General features: G+C 42.6%; 2 protein-coding genes across 2 annotated transcripts in view; both read right to left on the reverse strand.

The window, feature by feature from the left end:
- The window catches only part of LOC311012987 (tripartite motif-containing protein 29-like), a 160,147-nt gene that overhangs the window by 52,796 nt on the left and 81,529 nt on the right, over positions 1–25,822 (reverse strand). The gene's annotated exons all lie outside the window — the stretch shown is intronic.
- adcy8 (adenylate cyclase 8 (brain)) overlaps positions 1–25,822 on the reverse strand; it is a 98,795-nt gene that overhangs the window by 34,132 nt on the left and 38,841 nt on the right. The window contains exons 3-7 of the mRNA XM_084008803.1: positions 22,799–22,929; positions 17,636–17,747; positions 15,941–16,068; positions 9,791–9,949; positions 7,528–7,798 (exon numbers count right to left, since the gene is read on the reverse strand). Coding sequence (XP_083864929.1) covers positions 7,528–7,798; positions 9,791–9,949; positions 15,941–16,068; positions 17,636–17,747; positions 22,799–22,929 — 801 coding nt within the window. The remainder of the gene's footprint in view (positions 1–7,527; positions 7,799–9,790; positions 9,950–15,940; positions 16,069–17,635; positions 17,748–22,798; positions 22,930–25,822) is intronic.

Here is a 25,822-nt window from a genome sequence, read left to right on the forward strand (position 1 = left end):
TCTTCCCCCTGTAATTCATAGACAGGTCTGCTATCTGGGATCTCCACTCTAACTCAAAATAACGCTGTGGAACGTGCTTTTGGGACCAGCATCGCACGAAACGGATCACAGAAACTCGATATCAGAAAGGTGGATCTAATAGTTCACAGGCCACTTAATAACCACAACAAGATCCCGGCCCTCAGACGTCCACTCCAGACACAAGGGCTCAAAGGGGACAGTTATGAGCCGTGCTGCCATGATTGTTTTTGGCGTGCACGTCCCCGGGGAAGCACACAGCCTAAAGGGCACATGCTTCCATCTCTGACATTTCTCTGTGTTTTCGGTGTGATGTTGCTCTGAGCAGTGGTTGGCTGTATGAAGCTGGCTGTACGGGGTTACGTGCATGATACGTATTAATAACAGAACATATTTGTCTCTTGGAAATGCCAACATATGATGCAAGGAAAAGGGCAAGTGGAGGTGGTGGGTTGGGGGTGCTGGTAGAATCGGACAGTGTGAGCACATACAGTCATGTCAGAGAATTGTCTGAGTGTCTCACATGTGTGGAAATGTGACAGATTAACTTCTACTTTGGAGCCACGAAGTGTAATTCACTGCAGCATATGTGTGGGAGGAGCCTCTCCCCAGTGAGATACTTTCCCATAGCCATGAAAAAAATGTGGAGCAGCCAAACTTTCTGTGTAGCTAGTTTGACATGTGTGAGCATACAGATCAAATAGGTTGACAGATTAACATGAGTCTGTTGTGTCATACTGGTGTCTGATATACTGATAGACTGGTAAGACTGCTACTGGCCACTGTAGCACAACATTTAGCTTGTATCAGCAAAATAATAAAATCTTTGAATATTTTTTTACTTGTACTGCAGCTTTGGTTGTGGTGTGCCTTTAATGTGAATAGGCAAATGGATACAGAGTCAAATAGGGTGGAGCCGTGTGCCACCTTCCGTCTTTTTAAACTTTTAACAGATCCTCTCCAGCAGACATGAAAGGAGACGTCTCCAAAACCAGCAGCGGCGCGGACCGACCGACAAAAAACCGAATGTGAAAATGAACCCATTTCATTTCTGGCCTGGATTTTACGGAGACACTGCGTAACTGGGTCTTCTGAGGAAACGCACAACCTCCTTTGAGATGAAAGCACTGTGACAGTGCTGTGCATCATGGGAGCCAGCAGGCACACAGTGAAGCATGAAAGAGGTAAAGACAGAGCCACTCAGCCGGTACACAGAGCTGAGAGTCTTATTTCAGGGCTCGTCTTCCAGGACTCACAGGTCCTTCAAACACAGCGCCTCCTGGATCTGGGTTTTATAACAGCAATCAGTCCTGGATGGCTGACAGTTAGAAACGCATTGATGGACAGGATACATCAGGGGATTTTATACAAAACTGTATGAATGGAAGGTAATGGTTTGCCAAAGATACCAAATACTGGTTTGGCATGGCAGGTTTCAACCAGAGAGCTGTTACCTGGTTACTAGTAATTCATTTGGGAAATAGTCACTAAATAGAAATCTACTGATTCATGCACTCACATTAACTTTCAAACCAATGTATTTCAATGTTTTAGAAGTTGTTGTTTATGCCTGCACCATTTTCCCCCTGTTAGTCACGACATTAAGCTACAAAATGAAAGTTAGGTTTCGGCAACTAAACCACTTAGTAAGATTCAGGTAAAATGTCATGACAGCATCACATAACAGCAACACTTTGGGACACGCAATGTCAAACAATGCTGCTTTAGTTTAAAGTCCTGTGTTTGTTAGGCCCCTCCACCCCTCTAAGTGTTAGTAGAGTTGTTTGCTTGTGAGTTAGCGGGGCTCCAGACACAGTTTTCCTCCTCTCTTCCTCAGGAGAGGAACTCCTGCTTCGGAGGAAGATGATGGAGACATGCTTTTTATTAAATTGTCCTGATTATCCACATATCTCAGAGATCCAAATTTGGCTGATTCAACCTGGTCTCACTGCATTTTGTGAAATAGTCACAAAAATGCAATCTATTGGTTTTATGTACAGGGCCGGGAACCATTTATCGCCAAAAGACAGAACTTTAAACCACAAAACAAGACCATGTGTCCCAAAGTGTGTTAGACCTAACGCTATGTAATTTAAGCCTAACCACGTCGTTTTTCCAAAACCTAACTAAGCTGAAATGAATGTGGCGCAGGCATGAACAATGCCTCGTTGTGAAGGACACGAACAACGCGGGCAATTAGTTTCTCTGGTTATGAGTCAGTCGATTATAGTGAGATTGTGTTGACTTATTGGATCCCAATGCGAGCAATGTGATGTGGGAGCATACAGCCTTGACGGTTGATGTGTCCTGGGGCTGGGATGGTCAGGGCGTGAGAGTCAACGCTAGTTAAAATTGGCTGATGTCAATGTGCTCAATGTGTCGATCTGGTCCTGGACCCATCAGGTCCTACTTACTGCTGTAAGCATGGATGTCATTCACACTTACAGACCACACAGTGCCTTTTAGCATAATAGAACAAGAACAAAATGCCTGCTCTCTCTCTCTCTCTCTCTCTCTCTCTTTCCCCATTCTCCATATCACCCCCTCCTCCCCGTGCTCCTCCTCTCTTGTCGGCAACAAGAAGTGACTGACACACCCTAATATTCTACCTTGTCCTCGATCCAGCGATGCTGAAAACTGAATCAGACAAACAAGACGGGAGGACGGGGACCTGGAGGACAGAAAACCAACGGAGAGGGAGAACTTCAGCTCCGAGCAAAGCCAAGCAGACGACATAAAAGACACTTCAAAACCCCTCCGAGAAGCCTTTGATATGCAAAGAGACAATATTTGAAATGACTGTCCTGACAGGCTTTCATTGTGCCAGAAACAAAGAAGTGGCACTTGTCAGGAAAAAAAAAGAAAAATTCCTCTGAATCCAAACGCATGGTTGCATCAAATGCTATGAGCTCTTGACAAACCCGCAGCAGAGAGAGAGCTGCAAATACCCTCGTATCTACACACAGGAGGTAACCCAGAGTTCACTGTTGACTCATGGCTACCAACAGGAGATGAAACGAAAAATGTCTCTCTGCCACACGAGAGAGAAAGCATCTCACGCTGTAATTACGATGATGAAGCGACATCTCTGGCATACATCCAAGGGTTACAGGTACTGGTTTAGAAACTCGCTTTTCCGATTCATATCGATCTTCATTTGAAAGATCTTTACATCACGTTTGATACATACCATTTCCGGTTTCCTCGTGTGATCGTGCAATGAGGTTCGTCCATGTGAGAGAGGGTGAACAAGCTCCACTGAAAGCGGCGTCAGGCCTGAAGGCAGATGTCTGGCAGCAGTTTGGATTTAAAACATGTGAGGACAGAGGACAGCTGGACAAAAGCGACGCCATATGCAAGATGCCAAACTAGAGGTCAAACGTGGCCGGAAACATTTCACCAGACATCAGCGAGAAACGCTGTCGGCAAAGACGTCCGGGCCAAATCAAACCGCACTGGAAACCACATTAACAGGCAAGTAAGCATCACCAAATGTCCAAAAAACAACTGTATTGATATGAAAGGGTATACTATATACTAATATACCATAAACTTATGGCTTCAGAAGACTTATATACGGGAACCACGCTACCTGTTAGCTACTTGCTAACACTTGAGTGAAATACAACTTGTTGCAACTTGACTGAGGTCGGCAGAGAGGGTTGTCTTATCTAGTGACAGCTGGACATCCAGAACAACAGTCTGGTACCTGTCTACCAGCTCTCATCATGTGACCTGGTTCATAGTGGATTTGTTCACTTGAGGGTCTCTCTCTCTTTCTGCTGAAATGTTCTCATTGCAGTACTGGGATATTCACCTACGACTGTACTGTAGAGTCGAATGTTGCATTTCTGTGTTGTGTGGGTCGTGTTGAATAAAAATGCATTAATGTAACTGCTCGTGTCAGTTTTTAATGTAAACCAAGTGCACCAGGTAAGAAAGTTACATCTTTGTACAATTTCAAGCATTAGTTCCCCCAAAAGCATAGTTTCCAATGCAGAAGTAACACGTCAAAGCCGTCTTATTCCAATGCATCAAATAATGTAGCTGGTCAGAGCGACAATTCTTCGGACTCTACGTTCCCCTCTGCCATCCAATACTCGGTAAATGCGTAGTGTCTTTTCAAAATAAACCACGTAAACCAAGTTAAGTTGAGGCAACACAACCACTTAGGTTCAGAGCACATTTGGGGCACTAGTTTCCTAGACCAGGCGCAGTCAGCACGCAGCGCACCTGCGCCACGCCGACGGGGTGTGTCCGCCTGGACTTTGCAAGTTTCGTGCACCGCGCAGGCTCGCGCAGGCACACCTCCTGTCTCGCCCACCCGCGCAAGTGGGAAAGAGGGAGGAGAAGAAGGGGTGAGTGGGAGACGAGGAGGAGACGAGGCGTGGACTGGGATTAATACAGCCGATTCAGATCTTCACCAATCAAATGAGCTCCTCTCCTCTCCTTTAATGCGTTAGGGGAGGTTCAGTGCAAGTTCCGCCACTTGACAACCCGATGACAGAAGCAGCGCCGCCGCTCCCACCACGCGCATCACGCGCTGTGTGCGCATATCATAATAATAATGCCGATATTATATCACTATAGAAATTGATTCAATTAGTTGCATTAAATAGTGTTTGTTGTGATTATTTATTGCATTTAAATGTGCCTGGAACTGTGGAAACCTGCCTGTGAGGTCTTGGTGACGTGTGCGCACTTCGCGCCTGTAAGCCAAACTGCCACTCCGCCAGCTGTAATTCGCCTTACGCCAAGAGTAGACCAGGTTGGAGCTGGCGAGGCTTTTTGCCACGAAACTTCTGCTACGCCAAGCTGAATCTGTGACGCCTCCCCCTGCTGCGCCGCCACACCCCTCTTGGCGCAGGCGATCCACCAGACTGCCAAACTGAAACTTGCATTACGCCGACTCCGCCACCCTGCGCCGCCCTGCGCTGTGCCACGAAACTAGGGCCCTTGACGTTAACTTTAAGTTTCACATGGGACATGAGCACCAGTCTCCTGGATGAAAGTCCTGTGTTTGTCTGACCCGTCTGCCTCCGTGTTTGGACGCCAGCTTTTGCTCTGCCCATGATGCAGCGTGTCGGCGCATACATGAGTGTCGGTGTCAGACGCCGTGTTTTCTAAGCTGTGTTATTAGATTCCTTGGCAGTGAGAACGGAGTTGATGAACTGGCTGGAGGTAAAGAGTGTTTTTTTTTAACCTCAGTGTCTATAAGACATTTAGACATGCACTGTAATATCAAATATAATTGCCATCCCTCCATATCTTTGCCTTTTAAGGATTTGCTCACTCCTGCTCGGAGGCGTCCAAATGAACACCTCCACCTCAGGGCTTTGAAAGGACCTGCCAACCTAACAGGAACCACGAAGCTAATTGATCTCGCCCCCTGCAGCGACGGATTAGAAATGTCCCTGATGAGACTTGGAGAAGTTGACCAGCCTGGAGGAGAAGCAGCCTGTTGTAGAAAGTCGACGGTTGCTTCTGGAGGAGGAACATTTAGTCCCGGCCAGGCGGCGTGTTTTTTCGGCGCTTGGTGTCTGACACGACAGGACCCTGGACTTTTATGTATGATGACGTATCTGAGAGGAAGTGTGGAGGACAGCAGGAACGGCCATGTTGACATGTGAATGACTTGTGGCTGTGCGGGCTCGGGACCAGCATTAGTCTGGAATGAATCCCAGGAAAGTGAATAAACCCTGAGCCAGATCTGAGAACTGCCCTGAACTTTGCCAGCTTTGCTTCTCAGCTTGTTGGTTCATATTCGGTTATTTCTCTATACTGGGAGGAATTAATGTATTTCTACGCAATTGTAGATTAGAGTTGGATCCATCCAAACTTACACAGGTTTGATGGAATGTAAACCGGCACGTTCTGGCACATTTAAAAGTAGCTTACATCAGCAACCTAAATCCAACTTGTATTTTTTAGAATTAAGCACAATGACATGTGATTAACGTAATATTATATTTGTTTCTAAATAGGATTGTTCTTTCCTGGTTTGGCCTACAAAAATACATTATCCCTGCAGCTCAAGACCCGAGCCAAGTTCCATGTTAGCTGATTGAAGTGAAGGGATTGGCCTCGAAATAAGTGACACCAAGGGCCCAGGTTGACCTTTAAGGTGTACCAGCTAGTCTCATTTTAGCGTTAAGCTCCACGTATTGGTGGAGTGGGTTTTAACTCAGTTTTAACTGTTTTACACCGGGCCAACCCTATTCTAGATCACAATTAAAGACAGTATTTGCACTATATCACATCAGAGAAATCAGGTCTTACTTCTTAAGGTAACACACCTCAGGGCTGTCAGCGTGTAGGTAAAACCTCTGGAAGTGGTCCAGAATGCTGCAACACATCTGGTCCCTGTTGCTGCTCACATTACAGGTGCAGTGAGTCTAATCCAAACCATTTTTTAAATTCAGTGAATATCTTCTCATCTCGTCTCCTCTGTGTGTGATGGAATAAAACCCTGTGTTCATGCACAGCCCTGGTTCTGTAAATGGGAAACAAACCCAGAACCCAGAAAGCAACCGTCGGGTCACTACAAGTCAAAGGTGGAGGAGGACACATACTGTGACTAAATGCAAGGCCAAAAGCATCACAAAAACATTGTGGAATGTTTAGTTTCTTCAAAATGAACCATCACGATTTTTGCCTCTATGTGAAAATAGCTTATTAAATACAGCTTGGGGTGTTTGAGTCTCCTCTTTACAGTTTATTTTTCTTCACCAGTGATGCTGTTGTATAAGCACACTAAATGTAAACCAAGTCAGCAGGCTAGACTTTAAGAAATCACCAAATAGTTCAAGGAAAGGATTCAGAATCTGCTTCTCACTTTATGGCAGGTAATGTGAACTCTCTTCCTCCATAAAGAAAATAAAAAGAAAACAACAGTATGCACTGTTTGTTCTAACTAACTATAAACCAACTATAAAATCAACTTTCTTACATCACAAATGAAAAAAGCAACAACAAAATGTCAACGTGACGCCTCCGGGTGTTGATTCGTTGATGCAGACAAATGAAGAAGGGATGAGGAGGGTGTTTAAATGGGCCACACAACCAGAAGCACGTCATCCTCACAAACAGGCAGGCTGGCACACAGCGGCGTGTTACCACGGTAACACAACATCTCCACAGAGAACCATCCACTCATTCCCAGAAAAAAACAAAAAACAAAAAGGCAAATCATCCAACAAACAAGCGAGACAACTGAGAAGATTACATGCACTGCAAAAAAAACATCCATCTTAAGAAACCACTTCATCCTGCAGAGAGGGATAAAGTCTACAAGTAAGGATCATTTGCTTTGAGAAACAGCTAACACGTCCTGTTGAAGTGGGATTATAACACCATATTTCCTCCTAATAATGTTTTTTTCACCCCACGTGAGAATCAAAATAGCAGTTTAATCTTCAACTGCAGAACTATTTTGCTGTTAAGATAGACATTTTCCCTCACAGTGTGATAAAGTGCTGAACTTGAATTACAAGCAGCGGCGGGACTTACGTTCTGCTTCCCCACGATGTTGTCGAAGGGAATCTCTGGGCTCCAGGACGCTTCGTTAAAGGTGGTGCTGCTGGCCCGCCGGTCCGCAGAACTGGCCGCCTCCTTCATGATGTCTTCCGGCAGGCTGAGCGTACTCTCCTCCGGTTGCTTGATGAGGTACGTCTCGATGTTGTGGCGGCGGAGGAAGTCGTTGCGGTCCTTCCCGTGGCCCTCCTCCACCTCGTAGTCTCCGTTCAAACAGTCCAGAGCTGCTTTGGAGATGTGAATCCTCCTGGAAAGGTGACGGGAAGCCAATCATCTTAGCTTTTGTATCATTTTATTCAAGCACCTTTTATGACAGATAGTGAAACTCTTCCCAACCAAAACATATTCTTGGGGGAACTTTTTTGTAGAGAATAATACGAGGTGTTTACTCTCCTTAGACGGAATTATGTGATTTCCAAGTTTTAGTCATTTCAAACACTTGAATGGTGACATAACTCTCAAAGTTCAGACCGAGTACAAACAAATAGGAACTGCAGTGAAAGATTTCTCTGTGGGCACCTGCCAAAGTACAGCTGGATGGTAACGGAAAGTAAAACCCGACATTAAATGCGTTTCCTCCACCAGCCTAGACCTGCTTCAGTGCTTCTTGTCATCGATTGTTTGGGAGTCTGTGGATCTCCACTGGAGGAACTCCAGCCCTGAGAACCTCCAGCCAGAGAGCAGCAGCTCATCCATGAGATGTGCAGGTGTGAATGGAAGCCTGCGCAGTGTCAGCCGACCTAGAAGGTCAGTATGTTCCAGCACTTATCAGCAGGTGTGTGATGCGTTGAATGAGGTGGAGTCATACAGACATTCAGAGATCTTCTGTCTGTGGCAGAGACACGGTGGCTTCTATCCATGTTACGCAACTGAGCTCAGTAGAGGTCAGAGGTCAGGGTTACAGCGTGGCTGGACAACAGATGCTGGCTGGATGTTAAAAACCAGCAGTGAGAGAACTAATCCCACCCTGTGTCTCAAGGCCAAACGGGAACATCAGAGAGAAAACGCAGATATGATTTTTTTCAGAAAGACACTTTAAGCTGAGAGCAAAAGTCCCATCACTGTGTATTAAACTCCACATCTTTACTTTCACATTTCCAAATGAAGAACTTTTGAGACTTGAAGAAGCCTCTTGGATGAGAGGAAACGTCTATGAAAACCTTTATCAAGTCCAGTTGCCTCCAATAAAACGTTCATGGATTTCCAAATGAAATGTCTCTTCCATCAAAATCAAAAACTGCCATTGTGAAGAAAGTATCCTACTAAATGGTCCTCACAGATGGACAGTAAATATTGCTTATTGTTTTCAGAGAAAACATGTGTCTTTGTAAAAGAGAGAAATCATGTATTGAAAAGAGCATTTAAACCAACATAAAAACATACCAGATGAAACATAAATAATAATGTATAATAAAACAGCTCAAAAGTTCAAACTTCAAGCATGGACAATATGCTTTGTCTAAGGTTAAGATTAGGCAATGACCTGTAATGGTCAAGGTCAGCCATTAAACTCTATTGGTTAATGTTAGTCATTGACCTCTATTGGTTAATGTCAGCCATTCAAATCGATTGGTAAAGGTCAGCCATTGACCTCTATTGGTTAAGGTTAAACATTAGATATTGATCTCTATTGGTTAAATCTAAGCATTGACCTATATTGGTAGTGATTTACCTCTATTGGTGAAGGTTAGGCAATTACCTCTTATGGTTAAGATTAGACACTGACCTCTAATGGTGAAGGTCAGCCATTTACATATTGGTTAAGGTTAGTCATGGACCTCTTCTGGTAAAGCTTTAGCATTGACCTGTAATGGTTAAGGTCAGCCATCTTCCCCAAAAGACTCAAGACTCACCTGTTCAGACTTCACCTGGACTCTGCATAGCATGACTCACTTCCACACAAAAAAACCAACTATGTTCTTACCTGTAGCACTTTGATCATTGCACTGTTGTTCTTAAGGTATCCTTTCTGAACAGCTACTACTTTACTCAGATGAGGACCTAACACTTGTTTCTATTTGTTAGCTCTTACTGTATCGGCAATGATATGTTGTGGTTTCTTTCTTTCCACAAATGTACTTATTGTAAGTTGCTTTGGACAAAAGCGTCTGCTAAATGCCCTCAATGTAAATCTAAATATCACTAATGCCTTCCAGCCATATTGTGTGTCTGTCTCTGCAATCAACAATCAAATTAAAGGTTCAATACTCCCCCCTAAAAATCATTCGACTTTACTCACCCTGGGATCCCTCCAGACTCCAGCTTGTTGGCGATGTCCACGTCCCAGGACCAGACGTCAAACTGCCACTTCCTCAGGCCCAACACACCGCACAGCACGGAGCCTGAGTGGATCCCTATACGCATGTCAATGTCGTGTTTCGTACGCGATCGCACATATCTGGAAAAACATAAAAATAAAAATAGATAAATTGCAGGATCCAGCAAACAATGCATTTTTACGTGTGTTTTTTTACAGTTAAGTACATGGGATAGCATACGTTTGTAGGTTTTCCGACACACTTTGAGGTTAAGTGCTTTGCAAGACAAGTGGACAGGAAGTCTGCACCACCAACCCTTTGATTGATAGCCAACAGGCTGAGGCTCTACCTGAGCTACAGTTTCATTATGACTGATTATTCATAATAAATTAGTCATAAAGCATACAATCACTCTGGTCCTTTTAAATTGAATACTACTAAGAATACGGGTTTATCTTGTAATTAAAATCAATCTTAAAATTGATAAAGTAATGATGCACGAAGCATGCACATATTGTGTTTTTTCTACATTTTTCTGTATTTTTTGTTGTTGTCTAAACGATTCCAGAGGCAACTTTGGGTCACTCTGCACAAAACAGCGTCTGTGTGCATTTACTCAGCAAATTAATATACATGAAACTGACCTTTGGCCGAACAAAACACAGATAACGCTGACTGACAAACATTGTTCGCAAATTCACCAAGAAATGAGTACATTTCACGCATATCAGCAAGCCCGAAACAAAGAGGTGGAAAACATTTTCAGCAGACTTTAATAGATTTGTTTCTCATTTCATACTTTATTATCCCCGAACACAATAACAGCAGGACCAACTGGAACTGATAAAGAAGTCTGTGTAGATCAAAAATGGGGCTGTCACGCCTATCCCTGCCTCTCAGCCTCATTTCATGCTTCATAAAAGAAGGGATGGATTTGAGGTGAAAGGAATCCTGGGAGTTTGTGACGGGTACTTAATGTCAGTCGACTGCTCAACGACACCCTGGGCTGAAAATGAACTCAGACAAACTGATGATGATGATACTTTATTGACTCTGTGAGGAAGTTGGTCACCTCCCTGTGGGGGGGTCAGAGGTCAAACCGTGTCCACCAGAGTCATCCCAGCCACACTCACGTTAAAAGCCCTAGCTATAGCCCATTTTATACTGCCTTTCTGTTGCGTAATTATCCTTATTACACAGAGATGGAATGGGTTGTCATCTTGTCTTGTCAGAGCTATAACGTCAAAATGAGGCGAGACAACGTCGGTGTGAATGGGGAAAGCTGGGAAGCCGGAACAGAAGGTGCTGTTGATGATGCCGACGTTCATGATGCCGCCATTGTATCTATCAACATGTTGTATATGATAGCTTCGCTTGCGCTTGGAGAGTTGTCTAAACCTCAAAAACTCAAAGCTTAGTTCATCTGCCATTGTTGTTTTGGTATGCTCAGGGTTATGATATTTCCAATGCATCATGCATTGGTGCTTGGGACACCGGTGCAGCGTTATACCGCATACCAAAGTTCACTAGAAACACTGTTACTCTGTCAAGCTGTCAGAGCACTGCACTGCACTCCCTGAAGAAATATTAGCTATCCATCCATTTTCCTTTGCTTATCCAGGGCTGGGTCGCTGGGGCTGCAGGCTTAGGAGGGCATCCAGATGGGGGTCAAAGACCTGTTCCCAGGATGAGGTATACAGTAATTTCCCTCCAGACTATTTTGTGTCCACCCCAGGGCCTTTTACCAGTTGGACGAGTCTGAAATACCTCTAAAGGGAGATGTCCAGGAGGCATCAGATGCCTTAATCACCTCAAAAGGCCCCTTTCTTTGTGAAGAAGCTGCAGCTCTACTCCGAGCTGCCTCCGGATGTCTGACCTCCTCACTCTTTCTCTCAGGCTGAGCCCAAACACCCTACGGAGGAAGCTCATTTCAGTCATCTGTATGTGAAAAAGCTTGTGACTATAGGTCGATCGATTAACCCTTCTCAGCTCCTTCTTCACCAGAATGGACTGAACTCCCTCACTTAGTGACTCACTCGCGACCCGGAGGGCACAAAGGACCGTTTACCGACATCAGAAGATGGACTCAGATTTGGAGGTCCCGCCTCTCATCCTGAGTGCTTCCCAGTGCTGCTGCACGTTCTGAGGGAGCCCAAAAAGTTACCTTACCACTTACCTTGGCCCTACCCCTAGTTTTGTTATCTCCTCGACTGTGTAGTGGCCAATCAGAATAGATCCTTAATGTGGAGTCTTAAAGTTGAAATCTTTACCTATGAAACGGGACACAACTTGTTGCATCATCAGTAGCTGCCCATAGACATTTCTGCCTTGCTCTGATATCAGATGAGCGCAGAGATGTAGAAAATGTTATTTATTTTTCCAGCTTCATACATGAGACATGGATCAATAATTGTAACATTGCTGACAAACACAAATCGTTGCTTACACAAAGCGCCATTGACATTGTGAGCAGCAATTTTTTGAGATGCTTGTTGTAACGATCCAATTACAGATTTTTTGCAGCTACAATAAACTAAGATAGTCTAAAGGATTAAAACTATTTGTGCACGATTAACTCTGAAGCTATACACAGTGGGGCTTCTCTCATTGCACTGTTAGCCACGTCGCACATGCATCAGTTAGAAAATCATTCTGGCCATTTTCTTCTATCACGCCAATGGAGTCTGAAAACACTCTGTTTGTAGGGTTGGGTGACCACTTCACCTCACAATCGAAACAGGACAGCATGTCCTACAGGGGGATACAAGTGGAGAGGTAGGGCCAAGCTGTAGGTTCCATGTTCAACTTAGTTTAGCGCATTAGCATGCTAATATTAGCTAATAAGCAGTAAACACAAAGTACAACTGAGGCTGGTGGAATCTGAATTTGACATGAAGATGGTACATCTTCTCAGGTATCAACGGACTATTCAATCTGGGGTCCATGGATTGCATCACAAACCATCCAATAGTTTAGAAATGGAACTATTTGAGTCTGAACCGAAGTGCTGGACCGATCCACCATTGCCTAGTCCTCCACTAGCATAGCTGGGTGATACATGTTCTCCCCAAAGCCATCAGTCTGAACCTCGGCCAGCTTTCACCGAGTCACACAATGAACTGGGGTGTACATGTGATTTATTCCTGAAACTCAACAAACAACCGTTCAGCATGTTTCAACTGCTCTGTACCCATGTTTGACCTCAAGGATTTTAATAGGAACATTGCAACTTGATATGCATTAGTGGTGCGGATGAATGATGCACTAGACTTTGTAATTAGCTCACTCCTTGTAAACATGAATATCATCAAAAGAATATAAAATGAGGAAAATAAGTGTAAAGAGGACATCCAGTGAATTCTGGTTATTAAATTAGTACAAAGGCAGCTATTAACCTGCATGTATGAACACAAACAAGTGTCACACAACAGGAATAAGTGTGTGACGGGGAATATGAATTATGAAATCATTTTATGCAATATGAAAATTGCCTGTTGAAACTTCGTCACTCAGCATTTGAATTGTGTTGATTTTTAACCATGATGCCCACAGACATCATACATAACGTCACAGTGACCGTGACCTTTGACCACCAAAATCGAATCAGTTCATCATTGAGTCATCCTGAGTATTAATCTGAGGGATCATAGACACGCCCCCAGGTCAAGTAGGACTAACATTACGTTAAAAGGAATATAATCGACAATTTAAACAAGAATTTTAGTGGAATATTAATTTTCATCAGCCTGAAAACAGCTTCGGAGGAATATTGTCATGTTCGAAATACTGGCAAAAAACATAATATTGCGTGCATGTTAATGTAGTCATTGATTTCTGCAGTGAGAACTTGATGAGCCTTCAGGTTCATTGATCCACACTTCAAACTGGCGTGTATTCATTGTCCCACCGCTACGCTAACACCAACGCAGCCCCTTGTTGTGACAAAATGCTATCATCAATCCAATCACCTGCAGACCTCCATATTAACCTTTTTAGTTTTAGTTTCGGCACACATATCGAAGAGGGCAATATGTGCTAAGCTGCACTTTTGCAGCACAAAGTGTTCGCCTGTAAGCAGCTCACCATATTGACTTAATAGTATACAGTACAAATCTCACAGCTTATCCATCGCTAATCCCTCTTTTCCCTCCAAACATCAGTCCTCCTCTCCTCCCTCACTGTCACGCTGGAAGTGATGCAATAGGCCAAAATGCGTCAGCGACAAAGAAGGTAGTCGGAATGAAAACGCCTCAGGCTTTAAGAGCACAAAGAGGGTCAGTGAGCCTTTTCAGAACCAACTGAAGAGTGACTGTGACTGTGTTCCTGCTTTCCTCCTTTCTTACATGAACTAAAGTCAGTTATGTATGATGATTAATGAGCTTATCCCTGTTGTGTAATTTCTAAAATACGATACCATCGCTGAAAACATGTTATTCCTCCGGTCTCAGCGATGCATTGGCGTTATGTGATCGGGTTGAACCTTGTGATTGTGTCTGTTATTTGTGACTGATATTCTGTAGAAACACAGCCGGGGGGCAAATTCTTGCAAATGCAAAATATTGCAGGGAAGCTGCTTTCAGATTACAGACCTGGCGTACAGAGTGCTGTGAGGGAATGAGATAAAAGAAATGTACAGATGAAAGCACTGCCGTCCAATACCTCAGGGGGGGAAAGCCATTTGTTTTTCAAGCTGATTCTTTCAGAGTCGCAGCGTCCTGCTTCTCCTCTTTAACGTATTTGCAGGAAGCAAAAGTTCAAGAATGCTGTATCTATAATAATGTGGAATCTTGTTTCTTCAAGATTAATACATTTATGCATGTGGGCTGCACAGTGGTGTGGTGGGTAGCACTGTCGCCCCACAGCGAGAGGGTTCGATTCCTTTTGTGTGGAGTTTGCATGTTCTCCCCGTGTCAGCACGGGTTCTCTCCAGGTTCTCGTCTTCCTCCCACAGTCCAAAGACATGCAGGATGGACCTGTCTGTCTCTACATGTCTCCCTGTGATAGACTGGTTACCGGTCTGTCTCTACATGTCAGCCCTGTGATAGACTGGTTACCTGTCTGTCTCTACATGTCTCCCTGTGATAGACTGGTTACCTGTCTGTCTCTACATGTCGGCCCTGTGATAGACTGGTTACCTGTCTGTCTCTACATGTCAACCCTGTGATAGACTGGTTACCTGTCTGTCTCTACATGTCAGCCCTGTGATAGACTGGTTACCTGTCTGTCTCTACATGTCAGCCCTGTGATAGACTGGTTACCTGTCTGTCTCTACATGTCAGCCCTGTGATAGACTGGTTCCCTGTCTGTCTCTACATGTCAGCCCTGTGATAGACTGGTTACCTGTCTGTCTCTACATGTCAACCCTGTGATAAGACTGGTTACCTGTCTGTCTCTACATGTCAGCCCTGTGATAGACTGGTTACCTGTCTGTCTCTACATGTCAGCCCTGTAATAGACTGGTTACCTGTCTGTCTCTACATGTCAGCCCTGTGATAGACTGGTTCCCTGTCTGTCTCTACATGTCAGCCCTGTGATAGACTGGTTACCTGTCTGTCTCTACACGTCAACCCTGTGATAGACTGGTTACCTGTCTGTCTCTACATGTCGGCCCTGTGATAGACCGGTTACCTGTCTGTCTCTATATGTCAGAACTGTAAAACAATGATCATGTTGTTTTAGCTGTATGGGAATGACATTTCTTTTTAGACCTATGAAGGAAATTCATGTAATTTAAAATATTTAGTGCAAGATTTCCAAAAACGGCAATTCTCCCGATCATAACTGAACACAAACATAATAGACATGTTTTTAGACTCAAATAGAGAAAGAAAAATGCTGCTTATAACTCCAGGACTTGCCTGAGAAGCACTGCCTTTTTACCTTTTCTTCAGCATGAAAATAATCCAATTTCTTTACCTGTTTTATCCGATCATGGGGCAGAAACACATTATAACTTCATCCTCACACTATGAGCAAGTCAGAGGATTGCTGAAGTTAAAAGTCATTCAGTGAGGACCAAACGTGATGGAAATCTGTCCAACAAGTGTCAGCAGTGAATTGGACCCCCCAGGCTCCATCCTTACAGTTAAACATCTGGACACCCATAGCAGCATTATGGAGGCAGACAGTACCTGATGGTTTTGATCATGCTGAGGCCCATCTCTACACAGCAGTGGGCGTGGTCCTGTCTGGGCTCTGGTAGACCAGACACACAGTAGTAACAGTCTCCCAGGATCTTTATTCGTAGACAGTGGTTCTCCTGCAACAGACCAATCACATCGCTTCATCAGCAAACAAGTGACACTAGCAGCAATTATTAAAAAATGCAACTTACAATAAATTCATTTAATAAACCAGATATCAGAATTACCATATGCGATTGAAAATAGTAATGGAAATAGACATAGAAGTGGCAAATTTAAAAAAAGATGGTGGAAATGTCCAATCAGATTGGTTCTGCATTAACTGTGAAATCCTGAGTGGCCAAGCATGACAGTCTGAAACACTTAAATATCAGAGCAACATACAGGCCTACAGAGTGAATGATGAATCAATTATTCGCTCTGTTGTTTTGAATTAAATATTTATAATGCTTGCTGGTGTTTCTTTACTTTGCTTTCATCAGCCCTGCGAGTCTGTTACAGAAAAGACAGACGACACATCTGGGTAAAGTCTTTTAAAGACGTATCTTTCTATGAGATGTGAGAGTGTAGAAAGACAACTTTTTGTTAATAACTGATGAGGTCGATCCCATACTTCTTAATATGAAACACTATTTGAATTTGTTGTAGTTTTAAAGTTGTTCTTGGGCACCTGAATGTCCTGAAAAACAAATGTTCTGGAAAATGGACAACTCAGAAATGCCCCTTTGAACAATCCTGTATTTCTTTGGTGATTCGGTCAAACTTGCCTATTTCTCTATAAGCGGTAGCCCACCAGACTCCTGTTCAGTTTCGTTTAACCACAGAGACGGTCTTCCAAAAACCTCAGAAAAAATGTCTTCACATAACTGAGTAGATTTAGTTGCCTAATTTTACCCAAACGATGACCAAAGAGCTGTCAGATTCGAAAATGCGAGTCATCTCTGGAATGGCCATGGTCCTTTTGGAAGACATAAAAATGCTCTAAATTATGTGATTTTTGTGCCACTGACATAATGATAAAATAGAATAAAAATGCAAGTACATTCTTTCAAAAGGACAATTAACTAAATACTTACTTTATCGGCAATGATACGTTGTGGTTTCTTTGTTTCCTTCTTTTGACAAATGTACTTATTGTAAGTCGCTTTGGACAAAAGTGTCTGCTAAATGACCTAAATGTAAATGTAAATGTAAACTAAATTATACCCATCCATCCATAAAATAAAAAGCACACAACCAAAATAATAATATAATGGCCTCTCAGGCTCTATTAAGAAAACAATGTCCACTGTCTGTGCAAGGCCCAAGTCTGGATAAAATGATTGAGATTGTGTCCATTGACATCATACAATAAGTCCAAAACGTAAAAATGATCAAAAATGATAAAAATGTATCGAGGTCACGTCCATATGTTGTACGACAAGTCATAACTGTTCAAAGTATCAAGGTAATATCCACATATCATAAGATAAGTAATGTAATTATTGTGACTGGACTATTCAGTATGAGGACGTGTTGGTCCACTCATAAGCTCAGAATGTTCCAAAGAAAACTGGACAATAATCCAAACTGACCAAAGCCGTTATTTGTTGAAAAAACAAGGCTGAAAAGTCACGGAACAAAACGGAGAAGAAAGAAATCACACTGAAACATGCATATGTGGTCAAAAGCTGAATGACTTACATGTGCAAGGCGGTCGAAGCGTGCAAACAGTTCGTTCAACATTCGCACCAGCTCCTGCGCTGACAGCGTCGTGGAGAGGTTTGTGAAGCCTTTAACATCTGCGAAAAGAATGCTGAATAAAATACGGAAATGTCACTTTTATATCCAGGTCACTTCTTTTAAACCATCCAAAAATTATATTGAAAGGAATACTTTACCCAGACAATGACCATAATATTGCAATTACTCAAACTGTGTTACATTGAATCCTTGAGAGCCTCCACAGTGAACGGACAACCAAACATGTTGTTCTCTTGATGAATTGATGCAAATGGGGAATGTCGTTAATAAAAGCAAAACTATATTAAAACATCAGTTTCAGGGTTCAATATTCTAAAATAATTCACTTGCCAGGTTAGGCATTTGGTTTACGTCAACTGGTTTATTTATGAATGGTTATCAAATAACAAAAAAATGTGTTTAAAATTGATTTACGTAAATTAATCTTGAATTTTGCCCTCATCCTCAAATGCTTTCTTTTGCTTCAGCTCACAAACGTTGTCTTTACCTGCCGCCATTTACTGCCTGGTCAGTACTGAGCATGGGGTCAGCCCTATGTTCCCTCAACCCTGTGAACCCCCAGCCCGAGGTCTGATGGAACACAGGACTGAGGGAACACAGGTCAGAGGGAACACAGGTCTGAGGGAACACAGGACTGATGGAACACAGGACTGATGGAACACAGGACTGATGGAACACAGGTCAGAGGGAACACAGGTCTGAGGGAACACAGGACTGAGGGAACACAGGACTGATGGAACACAAGTCAGAGGGAACACAGGTCTGAGGGAACACAGGACTGAGGGAACACAGGACTGATGGAACACAGGACTGATGGAACACAGGTCAGAGGGAACACAGGACTGAGGGAACACAGGACTGATGGAACACAGGACTGATGGAACACAGGTCTGAGGGAACACAGGACTGAGGGAACACAGGACTGAGGGAACACAGGACTGATGGAACACAAGTCAGAGGGAACACAGGACTGAGGGAACACAGGACTGATGGAACACAGGACTGATGGAACACAGGTCTGAGGGAACACAGGACTGAGGGAACACAGGACTGAGGGTACACAGGACTGATGGAACACAGGACTGATGGAACACAGGACTGAGGGAACACAGGAGTGAGGGAACACAGGACTGATGGAACACAGGACTGATGGAACACAGGACTGAGGGAACACAGGACTGAGGGAACACAGGACTGATGGAACACAGGACTGATGGAACACAGGACTGATGGAACACAGGACTGAGGGAACACAGGAGTGAGGGAACACAGGACTGATGGAACACAGGACTGAGGGAACACAGGACTGAGGGAACACAGGACTGATGGAACACAGGACTGAGGGAACACAGGAGTGAGGGAACACAGGACTGAGGGAACACAGGACTGATGGAACACAGGACTGAGGGAACACAGGACTGAGGGAACACAGGACTGAGGGAATGTTTAATTATTTTTTCTTTAACACTTCCACATACGGCCACAACTGTCTCTAAAAGATGTACCTCAATTCATCAAGACTTTTATCCATTTTTGATTGTTCGTTCAATGTGGAGGCATGAGAAAATAGTGTTTTCTTCAAGAATGCAAGGCACCCCAAGGTGAATAATTGATCTAGAAATGATCATTTTGTGGGTGGAGGATTCCTTTCATTGCAATTGAAACATATAGTCTTCATGTTTACAGTTTTGCTTTACAGCGTGACATGAACATATTTGAAACATCCTTTCTAAAACGATACCAGTATGTCACAAACAGATTCCAGTACACTGAGTGGCTGACGATAAACACAAGCAACTGTAACCTCAGGTCACCAGCGCTGATGAGAAACTGATTTGCAGGGTGCAGGCAGATTCCCTGAATAATTACCAGAGTTACAGTTCAACATAATGTCACAGCAGTTTATGAAATAGTCACCGAATTTCCATCTACTGATTAGTCCACAATTTGCTGCTCAGCACAAATTTCAAACGACTGTATTTCAAATTGAAGTATCGTATTTGCCTGTCAGTCAGGAGGATGACATTATGCTACAAAACAAAAGTTAGGTTTAAGAAAAAAAATCATGGTTTGGGCCTAAAATAGCTACATAGAGTTAGGTTTAAAAAGTGTCTTGGTCCGGTCTTGGTGTTGGACGCATCCAGCTCCCTAACTGCCCACCATAATGCTACGTCACTGGATCTGGCTGTTGCATCGTCACATGGTGCATTTGATTTGTGTGTCCACCACAAAAAAAGGATCACAATTGACTTTCCATCGGCATTGTTTTAGTGTCCTTAAACACAAACCCAATAGATTGCATTCCGTGACTGTTTCCCAAATTGCCGTGGTTCTTGGTTGCCTCTTGTTTGACACTTTGGTGTCTGTCAAGTTCTTCTGTGCTACAGCTCAAGTATGCCTGGAACAATAGTCAGGATCTGATCTCCCCTTTCATGGGCCTTGTGTTCATGGGTAAATCAACTTCCTAGAAACCAGGCTGGGATGTTAAAGATGAGGCTGGATGTTCTGCGGTTTAAATCCGGTTTCATAACAGTTTGTAAACGCTGGTAATGTGTTGCCACAAAACATGTGAAGATTAGTGTTGGTGAAAAGGAAGCAGAGATTACAGATAGATGTCAGGCAGCGGGAGGACTCAGTTGGGTTTGTTGTAATTTAAGTTCTGCTGGTGAGCAGTGATGCCACGTCTATGCCACGTCATATTTAGGAAAAAATGTGTACAGCAGCAAGAGACAAATACTTTTTTGATCCCATATACATTATGACAGCAATTACACCTGATGTTTGTCAATTGAAAAGATAATTGTAGTCAAGAAAGTAGCTGTTGAAGTATAAGACTGTGAAAATGCAAAATTAGAAAGAGGACACACTCAAAAGTGTGGTAAATGTCTCCCCAACATCATCATATATAAGTCCTGCTACAATTCAAACAGGAACAATAAAGTATTTTTCTACCACCATGACTACTGGTCATATATTTTCCAAATGAAGGTCCAGATACTGGACGGGGCAGGACATTACCTTACATTACTTTTCAAAATGAATTGAGCGACAAGTACGTGATTTCAGTCCCAACCTTTGTGTTGTTTTTGATCGTGTACATTGTTAATGTAGTATTAAGTTAATTTATCTTTTTTGCACAATCACAAACTGCAGATTTTATTCTGTGCACATCAAAAGTGACCACAGAGTAACCGTGTGCAATGCTACAATGAATAGAAAGTTAGTAGAAAACAATACAAATATGGATAACATCGGTCTGTTCTGCAGTGAAGTTCAGTTTAACAGAAGTCAGCAACAAAATGTAATTTGCTATTTCAATAATATCAAAACAAGCTCCCTGCAGGTTTCAACAGATCTTTTGACAGCAGCCACATTGGGAAACCACACAAAGGTTCAGACCTGTACCTGATCATCCAAGAGCCAGATCAGTGTCCAATCAGACGGCCTCAAACTGCATGTTAAATAAAAAACAATCTGGTGAATGTGCTCTTGATATACTCCATTTTACCAAAGAGTATGCACGTGATCTGTAAGACCAGAATATATTCTGAACCTAAACATAACATAGGGTTAGTTCATTTTCCTCCCCTGTGGTTAGTTCAGAGTCTGCTGCTGATCCTGGTTGTTTCTCAAAGTCAAGGATCCTTCCTTGGCAGGATGTGTACTTCTAAGTCTCATCCTACAGTTGAAACAGCCTTGAGAGTCTACAAAATAACTGTGTTTTGGTTTCATCCAGCCCATTGGAAAACGCACTTCAATCAAACTGGAAACAGAATAAAACTGTTTAGTTCTCTTTCAACAGTCATCTACCCTGGTTTGGTTGAAATAAGCCTTCATTTATTCAAGTTAGATGTGAAAAGAAGCAGCCTTTATGCTCTCCACAAACTTACCAGACGCCAATAAAAGACACAGACATTTTACCCCGATGGGTGTAACTCCATTCAAACTCGACAGAAGCAAAATAAAACTCGCCATAACCGCCTCGGTTCGTCTAGCTTTTCCACTAGACTTCTAACAAACACTCACTCTGGATTGGTCCAAATAAACTAATAATGAAAATATGCTGTCTCTCTCTACCGTTGTCGGTCTCAGTGCTATTAATATCTCGTTGAAGGAGTCTGTCTCTGAGCAACCTAAATTGCAACACATTTTTAAGTTGAGCTGAAATGAAAAACACCCTTTTTTAACACTTTGAGATCACAACCCGATCATATTGTGCACCCAACACATGCTGAAAAAATTACAATTACAATTTAAATGTCTGCCTTTAAAACAAAATATGCGCATGTTAACATCAGTAAGTACCAACACATTTCACCCAATAATATGATGACATCCATCAGGAACTTTGTCTCTGCAAAGAGTGGGAGAAGATTGTGAGTTAACGACCAAATCAAATCCCTCCCAACGATATGTCCCGCCTGTCTATCCTGTCTCACTCCGGAACCCATCACCATACGGATGATAGATACTCTGGAAATGAATGAAGATGCAGCAGCTGGATGGCAATTTATTTTCCTCAAATGTGTTCAGAAACAGTTAGTTAAGAAATTTCCTGTTTCCAAATCAGGGGACAGGAAATGCATCATGTAACTTGGATTGTGGGTGTTTTATGACTGTGGATGATACAAACATGCATCCTTCAAACTCCTCTGGACAAAGGACACAGCATCCTTGAAATTCAGCTATTGAAGGATTCCTTGACACTGAAAAACACCTATCTTAAAGTATTCTAGGTGCTTCAGTGCGTCTTGCAGATATGCTGTGTTTAATCTCCAACCAACTGCAGGAACTGGAAGTGTGTGACTGATCGTGGCCAGACTGAGGTTCGTTTATAACACAGCTCCAAGAATCAGGAGCCTACTGACTGTAGCTTCATATTGATTTTCTATTTCCTTTACCTGTATATATTTTGTATTTTATTTTCTGGTGGAGAAACATTAATGTCTTGAGTCCACTTTTCGAACAACTGTAAGGCTCTGGAAGCTTTCCCGAACATACTGACACACCTGATAAATTAAGTTGCTGCTTCAGTCAGAAGGTCAACGACTACATTAAACACTGTTAGGAATCACATAATCACAACCAAACCGGTGGCCTTACCTGACATTCTCATAGCGGTGGATGTAGATTCTGTGAAACTGATGCTGGAGGTGTTCGTCCTCTACATTTGTCATGTCGTTGATCATTTCCAAAACTACAAAACGTGGCAGGACTGACAACACCAGCCTCTCCTGTGGGGGAGAAAAATCAATATCATTCATAGTCTGAGGCAACAAAAATTACAGATGATAATCACATATAGGGATGTTTTCCAATATGAATGTGACATTGAGTTAGTATGTATATAGTACATTTCCTTAGAGTTACAGGGAATAACTGATTAAGAGCAAAGAAGAATTACATGGAGACACAAAAACTGAGTGAAATAATTTGAGTTTAAGTGAAAAATCAAATTACATCTGTCGGTGAGAAACAATTTAAACGATGACTCTGCCAGCCTCAGCTCCTGGAGCAGGATCCCTCAAAGCCTCCAGGCCCACAGAAACAACACACACAAACACATTTCTTTTGTGCTTTTTGTGTTGACACGGTTTCACTTGGCAAGAGCAGCAACACATTTGGAGTGGGAGCCATGCAGCATCCCGCAGCAGTTTTCAGCCTCAGGGATCTTCACGAGCCACCTCCGGATACTGGATGCATTCAAACCAAGACTCAAGTTATTCAGTCTTTGCCTCTGGAGGCAATGACCAGTATCTGGGCCAAGACTTCCTCTCATGTGTGCTGCTCTGTGTTGACATTCCAATTATGAACTTGAGAATGGCAACCTCCAGTTCTGAAAAGTGAAGCCAAAGCTGAAGTGCCTTAAACTTGCATTCTCTCTACTGGCCACCAGGGGGTCTGATTGTATAGAAGTCTATGAGAAAACGATTCTACTTCTCACTTGATTTATTATCTCAAACATTGTAAACATGAGTTTATGGTCTAAATCTCTAATTTCAACTCTTCAATCCAGCATGATGTTCATTTGGTAAATTATGGTCCATTTAGAGTCAAATAGAACATAAAGCAGCGGATGCTTTAGGGCGGGGGTACCTTGTGATTGACAGGTCGCTACCAAGGACTTGCTTTCATTGCGACCAATGCAATTTGCTCCTATGATACTGAAACACTTAGCTGTAAAGTTGACCTTGAATTATGAAGCTAAGTTTGTTAGCAGCTTCACACTAGAATCCACATAGATCCAGATCCAGTAAGGTTGCAGCTCTGGGTGTCACTCTGCCACTTATGTTCATCCGATAAACCGGTCCCTCCTCCACAGTCCAAATATGGTCACTTCTACTTCACTGGTTACAAAAATTCCAAGATGGCGACTGCCTAAATGCTAAACTCAAGGCTTCAAATCCGTAGTCGTCAAACCAACGGGTGATGTCACCATGACTACGTCCACTTCTTCAACACCAGTCTATGAGTTGGAGTTGAGGGATGACCAGACCAGATTGTATCAATGTGGATACATTAAACTATAAAGCAAGTAATCTGTCTTTCTGTCTGTATAAAATATCAAGGATAAGTTTGTTGTACTTATAACGTCACCGCCGGCAAAATACCTCCACATTTACAACGTGTACTTCAATGTGCAGCACGAACTGCCAATTTGGTTTGACCCTGTTCCTTTCTTTTTCTGTTTAGTTTTAGGATGTTAGGCTTAGTCCATGTGTTTGTGTTTGGTTGTTTTGTTATAGGGATTAGCCAGAACTCCAACAGGAGAATTAGTTTCACCCTGAATTCAAGCCTCAACTCTGTAAATATTTGTACATCGCTGTGTCCTTGTCTGTTACTCAGACTCTACCCAGAAACCACACTGCTTCCGATACCTAAATATTGTCCCTTTGCCTGCAGATTGTGCATTTCTATCTGTTTTTAGAGATAATGAATTTAGTTTTAGAGTTTCTCTACCCAAAGATAGAACCCTATAATTGTGTAATATAATAATCTCTCTCCTCCTTGATCAAATGATCAAATGTTCACACTGGTAGAAGCTATAAGAAATGTTCCATTTCCACCCGCCTCCTAACTTGAAGTCCATGTTTTAGTTTTCATTTCTTCATCATTAAATTATATTGTTGCAAAATCCGAAATATATAGTATTTTAAAGAAAATTTGGGGATATTGGCATCTGCCTTTTGATTTGAGATATATTTATATATATACACACAATGTCTTTCTGTCTGGGTTGTGTTTTCATTTATTGTTCTTAGGCTCTTCAATGATCCAATTATGTCTTTTGTCAGGAAACTAGAATGGAAAACACAGTAAAACATCCATACAAATATGACTTTATAACTGTGTCACCACACAATCAGCACTACCTTCCAACACAAATGTGTGGCCCAACCTCATGTGAACTCAGTGAAGCTGCACGATGCTGTCTGAGAGCTCTGAAGAGCCTCTTCAGAGCTCGACAGAGAGGCAGCATCATCTGCTCCATTCACTCCACTAAAACAAATACACAGCTTTCATTCATTATGGTCACTGACTGAAAGGAGATCCTGTGATTCTGTTTCAACGCTGCCTTTGGTCTCACTTCCAACACACACTCATACACACGTTTTCCTCCCTTGAGTGGTCCACATAGTTCTGCCAATTGTGGGGTCCGTCCTGTTTAGTGGGTCTACATGCAGCCACACACACATTTATGTTTGCATGACTTTTGGGGACACTTAATTTCCTGGAAAATGACCATAACCGAAAGTTTAAAAGTTAGAAAAACACTACTAATTTGATGGAATATCTCTGATAGACATGACCGTATTATCCAGTCTGATTCCAGTGTGATGTCTGGGGAGTCTCTGCTGATTTGTTCTAATAGAAAAGAACATTCATGTAACACTCATGTCCAAATGCCAAATCGACCAAACAAAACATCAATCTAACATGGGGCAAGGACATGGCATGACAAAAAAATAAATAAAAATGAAAAACATATCACCTAAGTAGCATGTCACACACATATGGCGTCAAAACACCAGTGATATAAGAGATTTCCAAAGTTTATGCTCAGTATGTCTTAATCACAAATATTTTAGAAACCAATTTGAGGAATCATTGACAAAAGTGAATGAT

The sequence above is a fragment of the Eutrigla gurnardus genome, assembly GCF_963514095.1.
Source record: "Eutrigla gurnardus genome assembly, chromosome: 4".
In the NCBI taxonomy this organism is placed as follows: Eukaryota; Metazoa; Chordata; class Actinopteri; order Perciformes; family Triglidae; genus Eutrigla; species Eutrigla gurnardus.